At 43.8% G+C, this 15,024-nt stretch overlaps 4 protein-coding genes across 9 annotated transcripts; 3 read left to right on the plus strand and 1 right to left on the minus strand.

Annotated features, from left to right (window-relative positions):
* On the plus strand, positions 1–6,911 carry LOC106645946 (uncharacterized). 5 transcript variants are annotated; one of them, XM_089592078.1, is made up of 12 exons: positions 1–127; positions 2,768–2,875; positions 2,983–3,091; positions 3,206–3,338; positions 4,332–4,413; positions 4,604–4,652; positions 4,734–4,830; positions 4,921–5,020; positions 5,097–5,407; positions 5,474–5,983; positions 6,037–6,279; positions 6,362–6,911. In XM_089592078.1, the coding sequence occupies exons 2-12, from the start codon at positions 2,791–2,793 to the stop codon at positions 6,494–6,496; spliced, it is 1,854 nt and encodes a 617-aa protein (XP_089448204.1). In that variant the 5' UTR covers positions 1–127; positions 2,768–2,790; the 3' UTR covers positions 6,497–6,911. The 5 variants fall into 5 exon arrangements, with proteins under 5 accessions (XP_089448204.1, XP_089448134.1, XP_089448158.1 ...); XM_089592008.1 differs by having other exon boundaries at positions 6,049–6,279; XM_089592032.1 differs by having other exon boundaries at positions 124–183; positions 6,049–6,279.
* A 36-nt stretch (positions 6,912–6,947) lies between these two features.
* On the minus strand, positions 6,948–8,328 carry LOC106645956 (dynein light chain Tctex-type protein 2B). The gene is made up of 5 exons (XM_089592227.1): positions 7,962–8,328; positions 7,738–7,877; positions 7,528–7,661; positions 7,324–7,457; positions 6,948–7,243 (listed from the first exon to the last, which is right to left on the minus strand). The coding sequence occupies exons 1-5, from the start codon at positions 7,965–7,967 to the stop codon at positions 7,196–7,198; spliced, it is 462 nt and encodes a 153-aa protein (XP_089448353.1). The 5' UTR covers positions 7,968–8,328; the 3' UTR covers positions 6,948–7,195.
* A 226-nt stretch (positions 8,329–8,554) lies between these two features.
* On the plus strand, positions 8,555–10,084 carry LOC106645947 (uncharacterized). The gene is made up of 7 exons (XM_089588522.1): positions 8,555–8,629; positions 8,719–8,848; positions 8,919–9,200; positions 9,272–9,407; positions 9,465–9,614; positions 9,688–9,817; positions 9,884–10,084. The coding sequence occupies exons 1-7, from the start codon at positions 8,555–8,557 to the stop codon at positions 10,082–10,084; spliced, it is 1,104 nt and encodes a 367-aa protein (XP_089444648.1).
* Positions 10,085–11,584: 1,500 nt separating this feature from the next.
* Positions 11,585–14,926, plus strand: LOC106645957 (uncharacterized). Of its 2 annotated transcripts, XM_014361941.2 has the most exons (5): positions 11,585–11,933; positions 12,373–12,661; positions 12,754–12,787; positions 12,942–13,049; positions 14,177–14,926. In XM_014361941.2, the coding sequence occupies exons 2-5, from the start codon at positions 12,419–12,421 to the stop codon at positions 14,224–14,226; spliced, it is 435 nt and encodes a 144-aa protein (XP_014217427.2). In that variant the 5' UTR covers positions 11,585–11,933; positions 12,373–12,418; the 3' UTR covers positions 14,227–14,926. The 2 variants fall into 2 exon arrangements, with proteins under 2 accessions (XP_014217427.2, XP_089448792.1); XM_089592666.1 differs by lacking the exon at positions 11,585–11,933 and having other exon boundaries at positions 12,304–12,661.
* The last annotated feature ends 98 nt before the right edge of the window (positions 14,927–15,024 follow it).

Consider the following 15,024-nt stretch of genomic DNA (forward strand, 5'->3'; position numbering starts at 1 on the left):
CGGCCGCACGCGCTCCGGCTCGTTTGTGATCTTTGTACCTGTGCTCGAGCCTTTGGGCCTTCCGGTCGCGCGAGTGCCTCGTTGTGCTTACAGCCGGTCCGACTGTTGGAGGATCGCGGAAAAATCGGTAGGCAAAAAAGTGAGCGAGCGAGTCAAGGAGGAATTTCCCATCATCCCACTCGGGTGCGTGTATAACATGTCGCGGGGCGCCCACGCGCTCTCGACGCATAATATCTTATATACCTGCCCACTTTGCGCGTTAATCGGCTCTCTCGCATATTTTCGCCGAGTTTCCTTTTTACACCAATACTGAAGAGTGAACGCCCGGTAAATCGATCCAACGATTTCACTGCTCCGTTGGCCTTTTGTTTCTACCACCCATATTCGATTCGAAGCAAGTGGCGGATCGCAATGATTAATTAACAGTCCAAGCGTCTCTATTAGGTATTTACAGCAGGAGAAGAAGAAGCGTGCACGAGTGACTCTTGTTGTGAGTGCGCGTATATTTTATGTACAATAGTGTTGGGGCACTGTCACTCATAATATATTATACGTATTACCTGTACTTGCCGATTTCGGAATATCGGATCTCTACGTTTATTAGTTGATTGATCACGGCGATCGATATACACATCGTACAATATTTTGATGTATACGAGTGAAACGAGGTGACAAAAACACTCGTGAGCCCGTATGATGCTTTTATAGTGCTAAATATAATTGTTGCATAGAGACGGGGTACATTGGGTTATTCGTTTGTCTCCGTTGCAAAATAATTATTAGGCGTATACGCAATATTGGTGTAGTGAATAAACGTCGCGCGAGCTACTTTCTTGAAATAATCTGCTTCCTTTTCTTTTTAAATGAGGATAAATTTGCACGTCTGGTCTATCTTTTATTTTTTTCGACTCAATTTCTAGATTGCAAACAATGAGATAATTTCGGTATAAATTTTTTCTTTTTTTTTTTTCTTTTTTTCCACCTATAGAAATTTAGTTGATACTGTTCAACTCGACACGTTTGCAAACGCATTCGAGCATAAGTAGAGTGAAAACAGGCCAATGGGGTACAAGAGTGCACAAGCCCCCGAGAGTTGGCAGTTTTGGTCGAGTTCGCGAGGAGGCGGGAAATTAAGCCGCTCGTCGTCTCGTACAAGATATGGTACGCGCTTATATATATGTATATACCTCAACACCCAATGCGCGGACTTGGCTCGAGCGCGGCGCTAAAGGCCGAAAATAGCGTCGGCTCGGTTTTCATCGGGAAACCATGTGTGCGCGTGTGCTTGTCCGCCCCGGCCGTCCAAAATACAATTATGTCCTACGTGTGTACGCATATTGAGGCTTTTGCGGAGCCGATATGGGATGACCTTTGGTATAGGAACCTCATCGGCTCATCCGATGATTGATGCAAGTGCAACAACACAAGAGGCGCGGCCGCTTCACATATATACCTGCTGTCGGCCGCCACCTTAGGATCGACCTTGTAACATTTCGTGCGACTAATGTACTCACATGTGTATAAATATATATACACGGGGCGGCTCTTTCTTCTCTTTTCGCTACCTACTTACAAGCTACGCAGCCTCTCTTGATTCGCGACACTGTCCGCACTGTGTGTCTCACGAGCATATCATATTTTCATATGGTGTGTATTATAACCATAGCACGCGGAGCAGCCTCCGTCCTCTCTCCTGCTCGTCTCGTCACGTATATACATATAGGGTATAATGTGCGGGAACTCTCATTTCAGGGGGGGCCCCCCCTTGACGGATACGAGACAAAGACACATCTCTTACGATGTTACTCTCGTGTCATATTTTATTCATGAAGAAGTATACATGTATCACCCATTCGATTGCACCCACACTCTACATAATTATACCTACTATTGAACTTGACTAGCTTATAGCGTAGCCTTGCATAATTTTTTTCATCTTTCATCATTTATTATTGCAACTCATTCACTGTACGATGTCCACGCTCGCCTATACAAACCAAATATCTATATTATAATACCACTCTCTTCTTCTTAGTGTCTTTTGAGCTGTTTTTTTTTTTTTTTTTTTTTTTTTTAGTTTACTTAAAATCCGCGGCTCGAAAATTTCTTACGTATGCGCTTCTCGAGAAATATTCTAATGAAGTGCAACTCGCAGCTACGGCCAATTAGATGAATTTAACAGACTATAGAGTACCTACGCACTTACTGAAAACTCTTAAATAATGTAATAAATTTCGCACGCCGTTATTATAGAATAATAAATATGACAGCGCACAATTTATGTATACGTGCAAGTGGCCGGGTTACGAAAGGAAACAGGTAGGAGTTGGAAATTTTTAAATTATTGTTATCATCGTTTTTTGCTCCGCGAATAACGTATATTCTATTTTCTCCCCGACAGAGTATAATATGTAGCCGCTGGGAGAGAGAAAGATGACGCATCGCTATATAAGTACGCATTTATGAGTAGTAACACCGATGTGCGAAATTCCATCGGAGCTTTTATTTCCCCAAACGGTACCTCGAAATAGAGTCGATGATTCGCGAGATCAAAGACTATTGCACGAAAGAAGAAAAGCCCGACTTTCAGGGTACAACCAGAGCTTTTATTTTCCTCGAGAGAAAACCAAACTCAGTCGTTTGCGTCAGAGGTTCCGGCAAATGTGTATATTTTTTGCATGTCCTCCCCCGCTTCCCAAGACGATGGTCCCACACACGGTCGCGCTCGTGTTGTTTATGTTTTTTTTTCCTCCTCTCCTCGTTGCAGGGTCAGCCGTACCAGCCACCAGCATGGCGAGCGGAGCTGTAGGTCGAAAAACCACGAGCAGCCACTCGTACTCGTCAACCTCGGCCGGCAACCTCGATAACAATTTAGGTAATACCACTTTAGTTTCGCCGGTGCTGCTGCATTGCGACTCTGTTTTTTTCCCCTCCTCCTCCTCCTCCTTCGTTACGCATCTGAATCGCACTGGTTGTTCGCAGACGCGCTTTTGGACGACCTGCAGACCAGCGTCAAAACGCCCAAAAATGCCAACGGGGGCACGGCGCATCACGGCGCCAGGCAGGAGAGGATCATCGAAACCAAAACCACGTAAGACCCTGACTTTTCATAAGAAATGAGTACAATAACTTGAATGGGTTTTGCGAAGGGTTGGGCGCGTGAACCACACCCCCCAGTGGCCAATTGGACCATTTTTGTTTTCAGGAGGCATTCTCCGCTGAGGTCGGTGTCGCCCTCGGGCCGGACGACGACGATCGAGAAGTTTGTGAGCACGGGACCGGCCGGCTCGGCTTCCGGGATCCCTGGGCTCGAGATGCTCGACAAAGAACTCCAAGACGTAAGTACATGTATGAAATACTTTTTTTTTTTTTTTTTTTTTTCTGGCACGTGTCCACGCGATTTCGTTTGGTTCAATTGGGCCGGCGAAAAGGAAATTTATGCCCCCGGAAATAGACCAGCTAATTAAAATACGAGTGGCGATTTTCGGAAAGGTCACTTCTTACGAGTCGGAACAAAAAAAAAAAAAAACACACACAAGCTGTAACGTATGGGTGTACGAGGTAGGTGTTGAATGTCTCGATCTCCCAAATATGGTAGCGCAGGAAAAGGCAGGAGGAGAGCGTCTCCCACGATCTCCAACCGATCGCTCGCTACACCTACGCAGCTGCATCAGCCGACTCGCGGCGACAATCTCGATTTCCCAGAGGCAGTCCGGTATCTCCGCTCGGTTCCGAAACTACTTGTTGCGCGCAACTTTTTTTCCTTCGATCGCGAAACTCCAGCGCCGCCAGCATGGCTCGGAACAAGGAAAAAGTTGAGTCTCCCTTTTGTCTTTTATCACCGGCATCGGCTGTACTAGAAAGTCAAGCCCGAGTGGTGCCTCCCCCGTACACAATGGACAATCAACACGAGAATCGCGCGAAAGTGAAGATTTACACACGAGAGTTTTGAATGAAATTGCGAAAAGTGCACTCGAGTGAACACGTGAGGGAAAACGAGGGTCGAGCTCAATCGACGCTCTTCGAGGAAAGCCGCGTGCCCACACGCCAAACCCTCAGCACTCGTATTTTCAAATCGGCAAATAAAAATGAACGTTTTGTTTCATCGTTTGATTCCGGTATAGTTGAACACTCATTGCTCTCAAACGATGGCGCTTTTGTATGAAAAAAAAGGTTGATAATTGTAGGTCGCGGCCACAAGGCAAACGAGTCGGCGTCGTTGGCGATGGGGAAAAAAAAAGAAAGAAAAAAAAACTTTAGTCCATACTCGATAGGAATCGAAAAATAAAGCGCGCCCGTTTTTTCAAACCCGCTGTATTGAATCGTTCCAGGTGCAACCCGGCCAGAGCAAGACCGTCGCCTACAAGCAGGTATCCTACCACTACGACAGGCAGCAGGAAGGACAGAACCTCGGTACGTAAGCTTATTCATCGCGTGCGCCCTCCATATTTTCTATACGTGTACGCGAGCGCTCCTTTTATAGCCTCGCTCTCTCGCGACCTTGCCATCAGCTTATACGCGGCCCAGCATCCGTTCGTCCCTCTCTCTCTCTCTGTTATTCCTTCGCGTACTTATTACGTCCATACGTTTTATTTTCTCGCAGAGCCCTGGGTCAAGACCAGCAAAATCACCAAAAACGACGCATCCATCGTGTGAGTATTGCTATAACTATGGTATTTTTATTCGTTATGGCTGTAGTAGCTATTTTAACACTTGTTTTTTTCTCACATCAGCGACGACTTTTGCGAAAGGACGTTCGAAAAGTCGAGTTCGTCGTCCGCAAGGGCGACCCGCGACAGTCCGGACTTTGCGCGGAACGACAAAGAAATCGTGAGTTTTTATTCGTCTCTCCGGAGCCCGTGCCAATTTCGCTCGGCGTGACTCATTGCTTCTTCTTTTTTTTTTTTTTTTTTTATTTAGATCTACAAGGCAGATGTATCGACAAAAAATATCGTGGCACCTACGACGACGACCACATCGACGTCCAAGGAGAGGGATTTCAAGTACCTAAAGGAAACGAGTGAGGGAATCGTATACGTATTTGTATGTTTCGCTTTGTGGTTGTTCACGCGTAATCGTGTGCGAAACGCTTGTAGGTTCCTACACAGAGCCGAGCCCGATATCGTCGCGGAAGAACATCAAGACGGTGCGCAGCGACGAGACCGAGGAGCTGACGAACGTCGAGTACATTCCCAGCTCGTCGAGTCCCATCCCGGCAAGCCTCGCCCCGGGCCCCAACACCAAAGTCACCAAGACCGTCAAAACTTACACGTACGAGCTGCCCGGCGCCCCCGAGAACTACACCACGACCTCGAGCAGCAGCCTCACCAGGAACATCAACCTCGACAAGTCCTCGAGCTACGTCTCCCTGCCCAGGGACACGGCCGAGAAGTCCATCTCGTACCATGTGAGTCGCGTTGTGTAATGGCCAAGCGTGGAGGGGACGCGATTTTTAACGCGGGTTCGTCGACAGGTCGAGGAGCAGAGGGCTGCCTACGTGCCGCCATCGCCAAGCACGAACCGGGTCCACCGAGAGGAGAAGGTCTACGTGGACCGGCGGATTTACCGGGCCGCCTCGCCACCGCCACCGCTGCAGACCACGAGCACCGTCAGTCGGAGCGAGAGGTACAACTTGCAGCAGAGCGTCCCCGACTACCCGGCCACCTCCACTTCCTCGATGAGCCGCAGCGAGCAGCGCCTCATGTACGAGCACCAGCAGCCAGCCCCGGCGCCCGAGTCCCACCAGCGCACCACCGTCAAGCAGTACGAGGAACACTACTCGGGGAGTCGGCCGCCCCAGCCGAGGCCCTACTACCCCGAGACTACGTCGTCCCACCACGCGAGCACCACCGTGTACAAGTATGACGAGCAACAGTCGGTCCTGCCAACTAGGCCGTTTCCTACGAGCGAGCGGCCAGCCAGTCCCCGCCAGCAGCCGCCCAAGAGGATCGAGGATCTCATGGCCTCCTTCTCCGACTCTGAGGTCCGTTGTGGTTGGTTGTCATTCCTTGTTGTGAACATTGTTTTACGAATGAGTACATGTTGCAGGAGGTGATGGAGGTGAGAAAGACCATGACCAAGGGGAGCACGACAAAGAAGGAGGTGGACTTTGTGCCGCACACGCCTCCAATCGTCAGAAGCAAGAACGTGGCTGGACCACCGGTTTACTACCCACCTGGTGCTGGGGAGTTTGCTCGGAAAGGAGAGGCCATGGCCGCCACGGGTGGCGGCGAGTACTCCAGGAAGGAGGAGTCTATGGCTGCAATGTCAAAGAGCAGCGTAAGCATTTTTGCTGGACCTCTTTGAATTTAAACTCCAGAATAGTTAGAAAGTGTTGATAATGGTGTTTTTATTTGTGCAGGGTGGCTGGTCGAAGGAGAGGGGTGCCTGGGAGTATGGATCGTCCTCGAAGAGCGAAGAGAAAACCAAAACGAAAAAAGCTGTTGTGCCAGTCTGTTTGCCACTATGTTGTGCCTTACCATGTGTTATCATGTAAATTTACTGTTGCCCGTAAACAAAGGAACAAAAAAATTGGTTCTACACGAAGCGCCATTAAATGCTTTTTATATTCTCAGTATCTATCCGCGACGACCGTCCATCTCATAGATTACATTAATTTATATAGATGTTGAAGATTTACTCCCATTTCTATTTTTGTTGTTGTTGTCAGTTTCCAACGTCTTACTTTTTAATACCAGCTTTTCAACGTGTAACTGTACTTTTATAAGATAGATTATTTTAAATTTCATATTTAAATATTTTTAACCCGTACTTGTAGCTTGTACTTTTTAATATGTAAGAATAATCAGTTATAAATTATTAATAAACAAAAGAATTTAATTTGATGAGCTGTATTGACAATCTAAAATTATTATGATAATAAATGCAAAATAAAACAACTAGAAAAATAATTATTTTCATTGATACTTTTGATCCCTTTGTCTTTATTTATTTATACTTGTCACACTTCTTGCCAGCGTTGCTTTTGCGATATTTACAACATGCTCATTGCCATTTAAAAATGGATGCTTTTAATAAGTTATTTATTATAATAGTCAATAAAGTCCTTGCGAGATCAAAAGGATTGAAAATTCGCTTAGTCTAAAGTTATAATTAACGTATTAACGGTACCACTTACTTTACATAACATTTTCTTACAACAAAGTATTAGAAACATTCTTGTTGAGAGATGAGTTCAGTAATGATAGACAGCATAAACTGCTGCCACGCAAAATAACGTGTCCTACAAGAATACAAGAGACATTGAATCTTAACTTGAACATTAAATAATAGCAAGTAAGCTCACGAAAAAGTCAATCTTACATTTGTAAAACTGTCATGGGCATAGCTGTCTGCTTCTGCATCCCATATACACCTGGTGCCCATTTTCACTCCAGCTCCAACCTTTTCTCCAATAACGACATTAACAATAAACTTGTACTTTTTAACGTCAAGCTCTAAAATAACAGGAATTAACATGAGAACAACTCATTTGTCATGTATACTAAAAATCTATCGAGTTCATACCTTTAATCTTGTTGCGGATGATGTTGGCAATGTCTTTGGACCACTTTTGCCCTTCTATTTTGTCATATTTTTTCGTAGACAACTGATCAAAGAGGACGTTATGAATAATTTCTTTAGCAGTCAAGGGCTTGAATCTGTAAATTGTGCCGAATTAAACCACAATAAGATTGCAATGTGCACTGGGACAAGGGACACACAAGGACAACTCACTTTTCTTCAAGCGTAGGTCGTATACCGTAGTTTTCGATTACATCGTCGTCGACCGACTCTGCGTTTTCCGCAGAGTCGTCCTCGTCCTGTTCAATGTTATCTACGTCCTGAGTCTGCGATTCCGAAGAACTATCCATATTCTTGAAGATTTGAAACAATTGTATTCTTTTTCCCACTTTTGTTGTAGGTTAGAAAGTACCAAACTACCAAACAACATCGCTTACCGCCATGTGTGTTGTGATGTTTTCCAACCGTGTTATGACAACTGCAAATTACAGATGTACAGATATACAGATGACACAGGCGCGAAAACTCCTCGCTATGACAACAACGAGTCGCTTCAGGAGGTTCAGGTCGCTTATCGAACAATCAAAATAGGTACGCTCGCTCATTAGTAGTTTTAACCACCGACTTGCACAACCATACTCGTGAACCATACTAGTATTTTACATGGACAATTCATATTTTTTTTCTGCTTCTCGATCTTTGAAAAACGCGCGTACACAGCACCACGTGACTAAGTCAACTTTTTTTGCGCAAAATTTGAACGAGACTTTCGTTAAATCCTTTTGTTTTTCATTCAATGATTCCGATTCAATAATAACTCTGATGCCGCACGAGGCGGTCATCAATGGGAGAAAAATTAATGCTGCGGCCTTGATGGTTTCGTCGTGCGTCGGGAGATCCACCCACGCGCGTCAACAGACGACAACAAATAGTGTTTTACGTAACCAAGCGCGAACAGGTAAGTATATGTCGAAGTAAGGCCAAATAACAAGAAACATATCGCATTCTCATATACTTGGGCCCGTAAAGTATGGAAATTCGCGAGGAAGCCGTTGATCAAATCCTTCGACTGCTCGACGAGTTCTCGAGAAAATTTAATGTTGCGGTAAATTGAAAAAAGAAAAAGTTGGATTATTATTATTTCTGCGAATACCGTGCATCGATTGAAAGTAAAACCGTACATTTTCGTTCCAGATCTGCTTGCCCCTGCTGTTGGAGGATCCCAAGTTTAAAAATCATTTCGAGCAGCAACACGCCAAGGAATACGAGGAGCTGTGCAAATTATGCAACGCCGCTCACGAGGATGCGGGTGCTGCAAAAAACGGTAAATTCAAACGACAGCCTTCGAGTACGTGATGGATATATCACATAATGAGCTGTTTCGAATGTTCAAGACGAGCCTCTCCAAGTTGCCGTGTACGAGGATCACCCGAGACGCAAACTCCGGTGGACGGGGATTTTGGACGCCCTGAGCAAACACGAAGACGACGTTTTGTCGATGACGAGGGACAACGAGGACTTTCGCCGTAACTACGAGCTCATCGTCGATCGCGTGGGCCTACTGAGAGGGATCGCGGAGCATCGGATGAAATTGACACCGGACCAACTGCGCGCGCGAAAAGTCGAGCTGCGCAACGCCGAAGCCACCATAATCGAACTGTCGGAGAGGATTGAAAGTATAAGCGAAACAACAAAAATATTATTTGCACTCTGGCAATTGCGATGGTTCACTATGTTGTACCTGCAGGTCTCGAGACCAGTTACGCCGAGGAAACATTGAGGTACGAGAGCGCCATGGAAAAATCTCGAGGGGAAATTGCCGATCTGAGCGTCACGATCAGTGAAACGGAGGAGAGGCGCGGCAAGGAGTTCGAGCGGAAAATGTAAGGTGATATTCGATGGTCGTTGAGTATTGAAAATAATCGTTGATTGGAATAAAGAAAAAACTGCGAGGCAAGGCTGCTGGTATTGGTGAGCGACGCCAGAGAAGACGCTAGCAACGTCGAGAACCAGCTGAGAGCTCACGAGAGGATGCTGGAGGAGTTGACGAGGGTCCACCTGGAGCAGGAGAAATTGCTGAGGGAGCAATGGTCGGTGGGAGTTAATCATTTGTACCCTCATAATTATGTAAATCGTATGTACGGTTTGTTGTTGTTTGCTCAGTAAAGCGACGGAGAATAAACGCCAGGCAGCTCGAAAAGCTTACGACGAGGACCTGACCGCGTTGAACGAGCTGAGGGACAAACTGGCGGAGCAGTTGCGATCGGTTGCCGCGAGTTACGAAACTCTAAAGGTATGTATAAGCTGTACGACGTACCATGTCACGTGAATGAGAATAACATAAGTTGTTACGTCTCAGAACGAGCACGACGCGCTGGCCGATCTCCACGCGAGGCTCAAGAGCGAACGAGAGCTCGCGATCATGCGAGTGTTCGCCGAGCAGTTGGAGCACTTTGAGAAGAGCCGGGCGGCTCGCGTGATCCAGCGCACTTGGAGGGCGTATCATCAGCGCGCACAGGCGGCCAGAAAGAAGAAGAAGACGCGCAGAGCCAAATCGTGATCGGAGCCCCTCGAGTAATTCATCGAGTTTCCACTCGGGTCACGCGCCTCGTGTACCGATCGATCGGACATTGTCATCGCGAGAGTCGCTTCACGCATCATATATTTCTTCGGTGTCGTCGAGAACGGCGATGACAGTGGAATAGTAATCGTTGCTCGACGTTTCGCTGCTGTTCGATGATCGGCTCGAATGATGATAAGTTCTCCTGTACGTTTGGCCATATCTGTATCCATTGCCTTTTTGTGGGGCGTACAAATTGTGCGCCAAACTAGCTTAGGAAGCAACAGTATGGATATGTTTGAGGACTGAGAGTTGAAGAAAGGGAAGGAGAAAAAAAGGAGCTGAGCAAACACACTATGACGTATATATATTGTATAGAGGCAGAGTGAGGCGTGAAAAAAAAAATTTTTTTATTACGAGCGAAGAAGAAGGAGAATCGGAGCGATAATTTATCCACGAGGCGCAATCACCTCGTTAATTCGCTCGAAATATCGATTGTGGGCGGAGTAAGCAAGGCACGACGAGACCACTCTCTCGCCACCTACACTCCTTCTACTCTTCCTTTTCAAACTCGCTTCGAGGTATGAGCTCGCCTATACATACATAAACGTATAGTATATTTCATGGTACTCCTCTGATACTTGCAGCCCGTGGTATTTGGAACGCAATAAAATTAACATACGAACGATCTTACCGTCCGCTTGCGTTGAATATACGAGCGTGACCGCACCGATGCTCTTTATAAGCGCTTGCAGAAATTTTAGTTTAAAAAAAAAAATATAAGGTTGATTTGCCAAGTGGTTGACTGCGATAGCGCCCACACCCCCTCTGGATCGATCATCATACTTACGTATATACGATGTACAAACTGTTGTAGGTCTGTGGGTCAAAAACCTTTTTTAAGCAAGCAAGTATCGGTCGACCTCGTTACTACGAAATTGTCAGTTAGTACCCTTTTGTTAATCATACACAATTTTTTTTTTTTTTTTTTTTTTTCCAAATAGCTTTGTAATACGTTATAATACATTTAAATAAATAAACATCGTACTTTCCATTCCATCTTTCCATCCAATCATTTTAAAGACCCCCCAAATAAAAATAGCCGTAAAATTGTACTACTTCCATCAAGCAAAGATAGTCAAACTCGGGTTGTATTAACCGAGGGTTTGAAAAATTTCAAGCACCCCCTCGAATAAAACTTCCTCAAAGTAAGCACACTATTATGTTTATACATTCAGAGTCAAGTATTTAATATCGGAGTAATGCAGGGATAGCCCAGCTGTCACTCTCGCCCCCCTCGCAATCGGGGTCGCGATCGAGCATCATCCCCCTACACTACCCTATATGTATATGTGTACACACACGACATAGGCACAGGAGCTTGACGCGCTTGGAGAGCTTTTTACCTTGACTGCGCTTGCGCTCGTGGGTGTAGTGTAGTAGTGTCTGTTGTTGTTGTTGTTGTTGTTGTTGTTGTTATTGCTACTGCTGGAAATTCACATTGCAGTCCGGGCTCTTCCGTGCAGGTATCGTGTCATACGTGTACGTACCGCTTGTTCGTTTTTGTCCGGGATCCCCGAGCTCCTGCTGACTAAAAAAAAAAAAAAGTTGTGCACGCACGTATATGCCATACACTCGCAAACTGCTGCTGCTCCGATCTCCTCCTCCTCCTCCTCCTTTTCGTTCTTTGTTGTTGTACAACGAGCCACCAGGCGCGGCTCTGGTGCAGCTGTCCTGCGAGCGTTTTTTTTTTTTTCCTGTCGCGTAACTGCTGATGCACCTGATCAACGGAGCTTGCACCGACAACTCGTACCCGCCTATCAACAATCGATCTGTCTCCACTTCCCAGGTAAGCTCGACGCTGTGCTTTCTCGTTTGGTTTTTGCAAAACAATCACTGTCGCGTCTTCTTTTTTATTACGGTTTTTAAACCTCTGTATTTTCATCTTGGGCCAAAGTGTCGTTATATATTGCAACCAAGTGTAACAATATTCAATTTGAAAAGTGATGGTAGTCTGACGCGCTCGTTACATTTACATCCAGGTAACCTCGGACTCGCGTGTATTTGAACAATTTTCTGTGTATAAATCTTTTGTGAATTTATTGAAAAACAGATATCTACCTTACCTACCTTCGGATACGCTGGAGGAGAGAGAGGGAGGAACACTATATTTGCGCACTGTGTGTATGTTATGCATATATATAAGTATAGTGGACGGATTCCGAGGAAAAAGGAACAATGCATTGGCAGAGCACATTTGAAAATCGCTGTTTGAATTGTATTTGCAGTTTTCGGTTGTAACGCCTTGAAATCGGCTGAACGGCAACGGTGACGATGCAGAGCACCGAGGGAGCGAAGAAAACCAAGGGCCCGAAAAAGACGGCTCGGATGAAGTTGACGTTCACGTCTCCGGCGGCGGACGAAGCGGACAAGACTTTCGTCCCGGGCGGAAGCGGGAGTCTGGAGGAGCGCAAGGCCGCTTTCATGAGGGACGAGGAGCTGATGCGCGAGGCCAACAAGTTTGTCGCCGAAATCGTGGAAAAGGCCAAAATCGAAGCTGCAAAGAGAGCAGAGCAGGTGAGGGTTCGATCCCAATTTACCCCCTTTTTTTTCAATGGCATTTCAACTTTTCCTCCGTTTGTTTGTTTTTCTTTTTTTTTTGTCCTCAGAACGCTAAAACTAACGGAGAAACAAACGGCACAGGTGAGACACGAAACTCATTTGAACTATCACTTTTTATACGTGATCACGCTTTTTCTTTTTTTTTTTTTTTTTTTTTTTTTTTTTTTTTTTTTTTTTTGTAACGAAAAAAAAATAACACCTTTATTAATCGTATGTTTGATTCACTGTGCAACAGGTAACGACAAAATAAAAAACGATAACACGATAGCCGACTGGAATAACAGGGCGCGGGGCTTCTGTAACCGAGTGTGGAACGCAGTGTTTCCGTGTTTCAATAACAATGGTAAATCCTAGATTGAATGCCACACACAGAACAATATATTATTGTTTTGATCGCACACTTACACACATAGTGGGAACAATAAACCATCGCCATCACCATCACAATCGTCATTATCATCATTACTATTATGATGTATGCAATCACTCTAATATATATATAATCGTAGTTCCATCACTTTGGATTGAGAACACGTTTTATTTCTGTGAAATATATCGTAGATAGAGATTTGTACGCATCGTTTAGTTGTACACGATTAATCACAATAATTACTTCATTTTTACTTTTATTATTGCCATGTTGGATGCGAACTTTATGACATGTAGTAAACACGCTCACAAATTTTGGAATGCCTTATACATACTTGAAATCATTTTTGGTTTAACTTTATTAGAGATACTGCACTACTTAGTCGATGTTGTGGTTTAGGCATATCGTATTGTATTATGCATCGTTTCGAATCTTTGTAAAATCATTACGAAAAAATTGAAAATTGAGTACATCAATCATGTATGATTGTAGAAACGCTGGAATCTCATTTCGAGTACAAAAATATTTATAAGCATATTTTACTTTACAAACGATTAAAAGCACATAAATGCACATAGATCGTTTTAATTCATACACATTTTTATGATTTCATTTTTAACAATCTCAGTAAAAGTATTTGCACACACTTACACACATGATTATAATTTTCTTGTGCGTCAAACCACGTTATAGTTGAAGTTGTACTGCCACTTCCACTTGTTTGTGGTAATTATTTTTTTTTTTTGTGTAGTTGAATGCTTAGAATTCTAATTTTATGTACATAGAAAAATGTTGAGCGCATAATTAGCATTGAAAATGTGGACTCCACGTAACGGTGTAGCACTTTGTATTGGCTTAAACTAATTATGCGTTTGTATGGATACGACACTTTTTAAAAAAGTAAAGATGAAAGGTTCCTATACTTAATACCAAATAGTCGAACTATACTGATGTCAGTTTTTAATTTATCGGTAGTATTGTCCATGATGATTCGTTAAATTTTTTAAAAACTGTTTAAATTTTAATTAAGTATAGGTATCACAGTATTAAATTAAGAACTTGATGAGCTTACCAACAAAAAAAAATGTTTCTTTCTTTAGAATTACTCGTTTGGACGCAACCGTTCCGATATCGTTTTTCGAAACCTTAATAGGAGCCACCGCTTCGTCGATTCATCAACTTACTTGATTTTGTAATTCGACAGTTTATGTTCATCTATACGCGCACACTCTATACAAATTTCAACTCTTCTGCGCTTGTCAAGCCAGTACATACTTAATTGAATAATTTTTTGTCCATAAATACAAAAAATACGACTGACACTACGTAGTTTTAAACTAATCTTATGTTTTATAAGCATCACAAGTTACTTGATTTTTTGAAATGCAGCAACTTCAATGGACGAAAACTTTTATAGCTCTTTCCTACTGAAAAGAAAATATTTCCAACTGACACCATACAATACTTTGTTATGAAATTCTAAACATGAAAAACGTGTTGAAATCACTGTCGTAGCACTGCAGAGCTTTTGCTTTAAAAAGTTTTGATTTTGCACAATTATTTTAACTGTTTGGAACTTGTTGCTCTCAGTCGAAGAAAATACGAAAGTTGGTTTTTTTTTTGAAAAATATTTTCATAGGTTAATACCTAAGTATACAAAATAACAATTATTAGCGGATAATACCTACCTGCGAGAGTTGCTATGAGCACGTATCAAGTGTAACTAATATTAGTATCGACAAGATTGACTCTTGAATCCAAGTGAGGATAAATGCTATGTTTTGTTGTGAAAAAAATTCTGTAAGCTATTTTATTGTATATTGCAAATATACACCGTATAAACCTGTGAATGTGATATAATCTGGTGATAACTTTTTCTTCAGCGGCACAAAATAAGCCGTAAAAGGGAAAACCCACAAATTAACGACTCTCGATAAAAACAAATGAA

This window comes from Copidosoma floridanum, unplaced genomic scaffold (assembly GCF_036245765.1).
Source record: "Copidosoma floridanum isolate Cflo_tuat_1 unplaced genomic scaffold, Cflo_Japanese_pri ptg000001l, whole genome shotgun sequence".
Classification (NCBI taxonomy): domain Eukaryota; kingdom Metazoa; phylum Arthropoda; class Insecta; order Hymenoptera; family Encyrtidae; genus Copidosoma; species Copidosoma floridanum.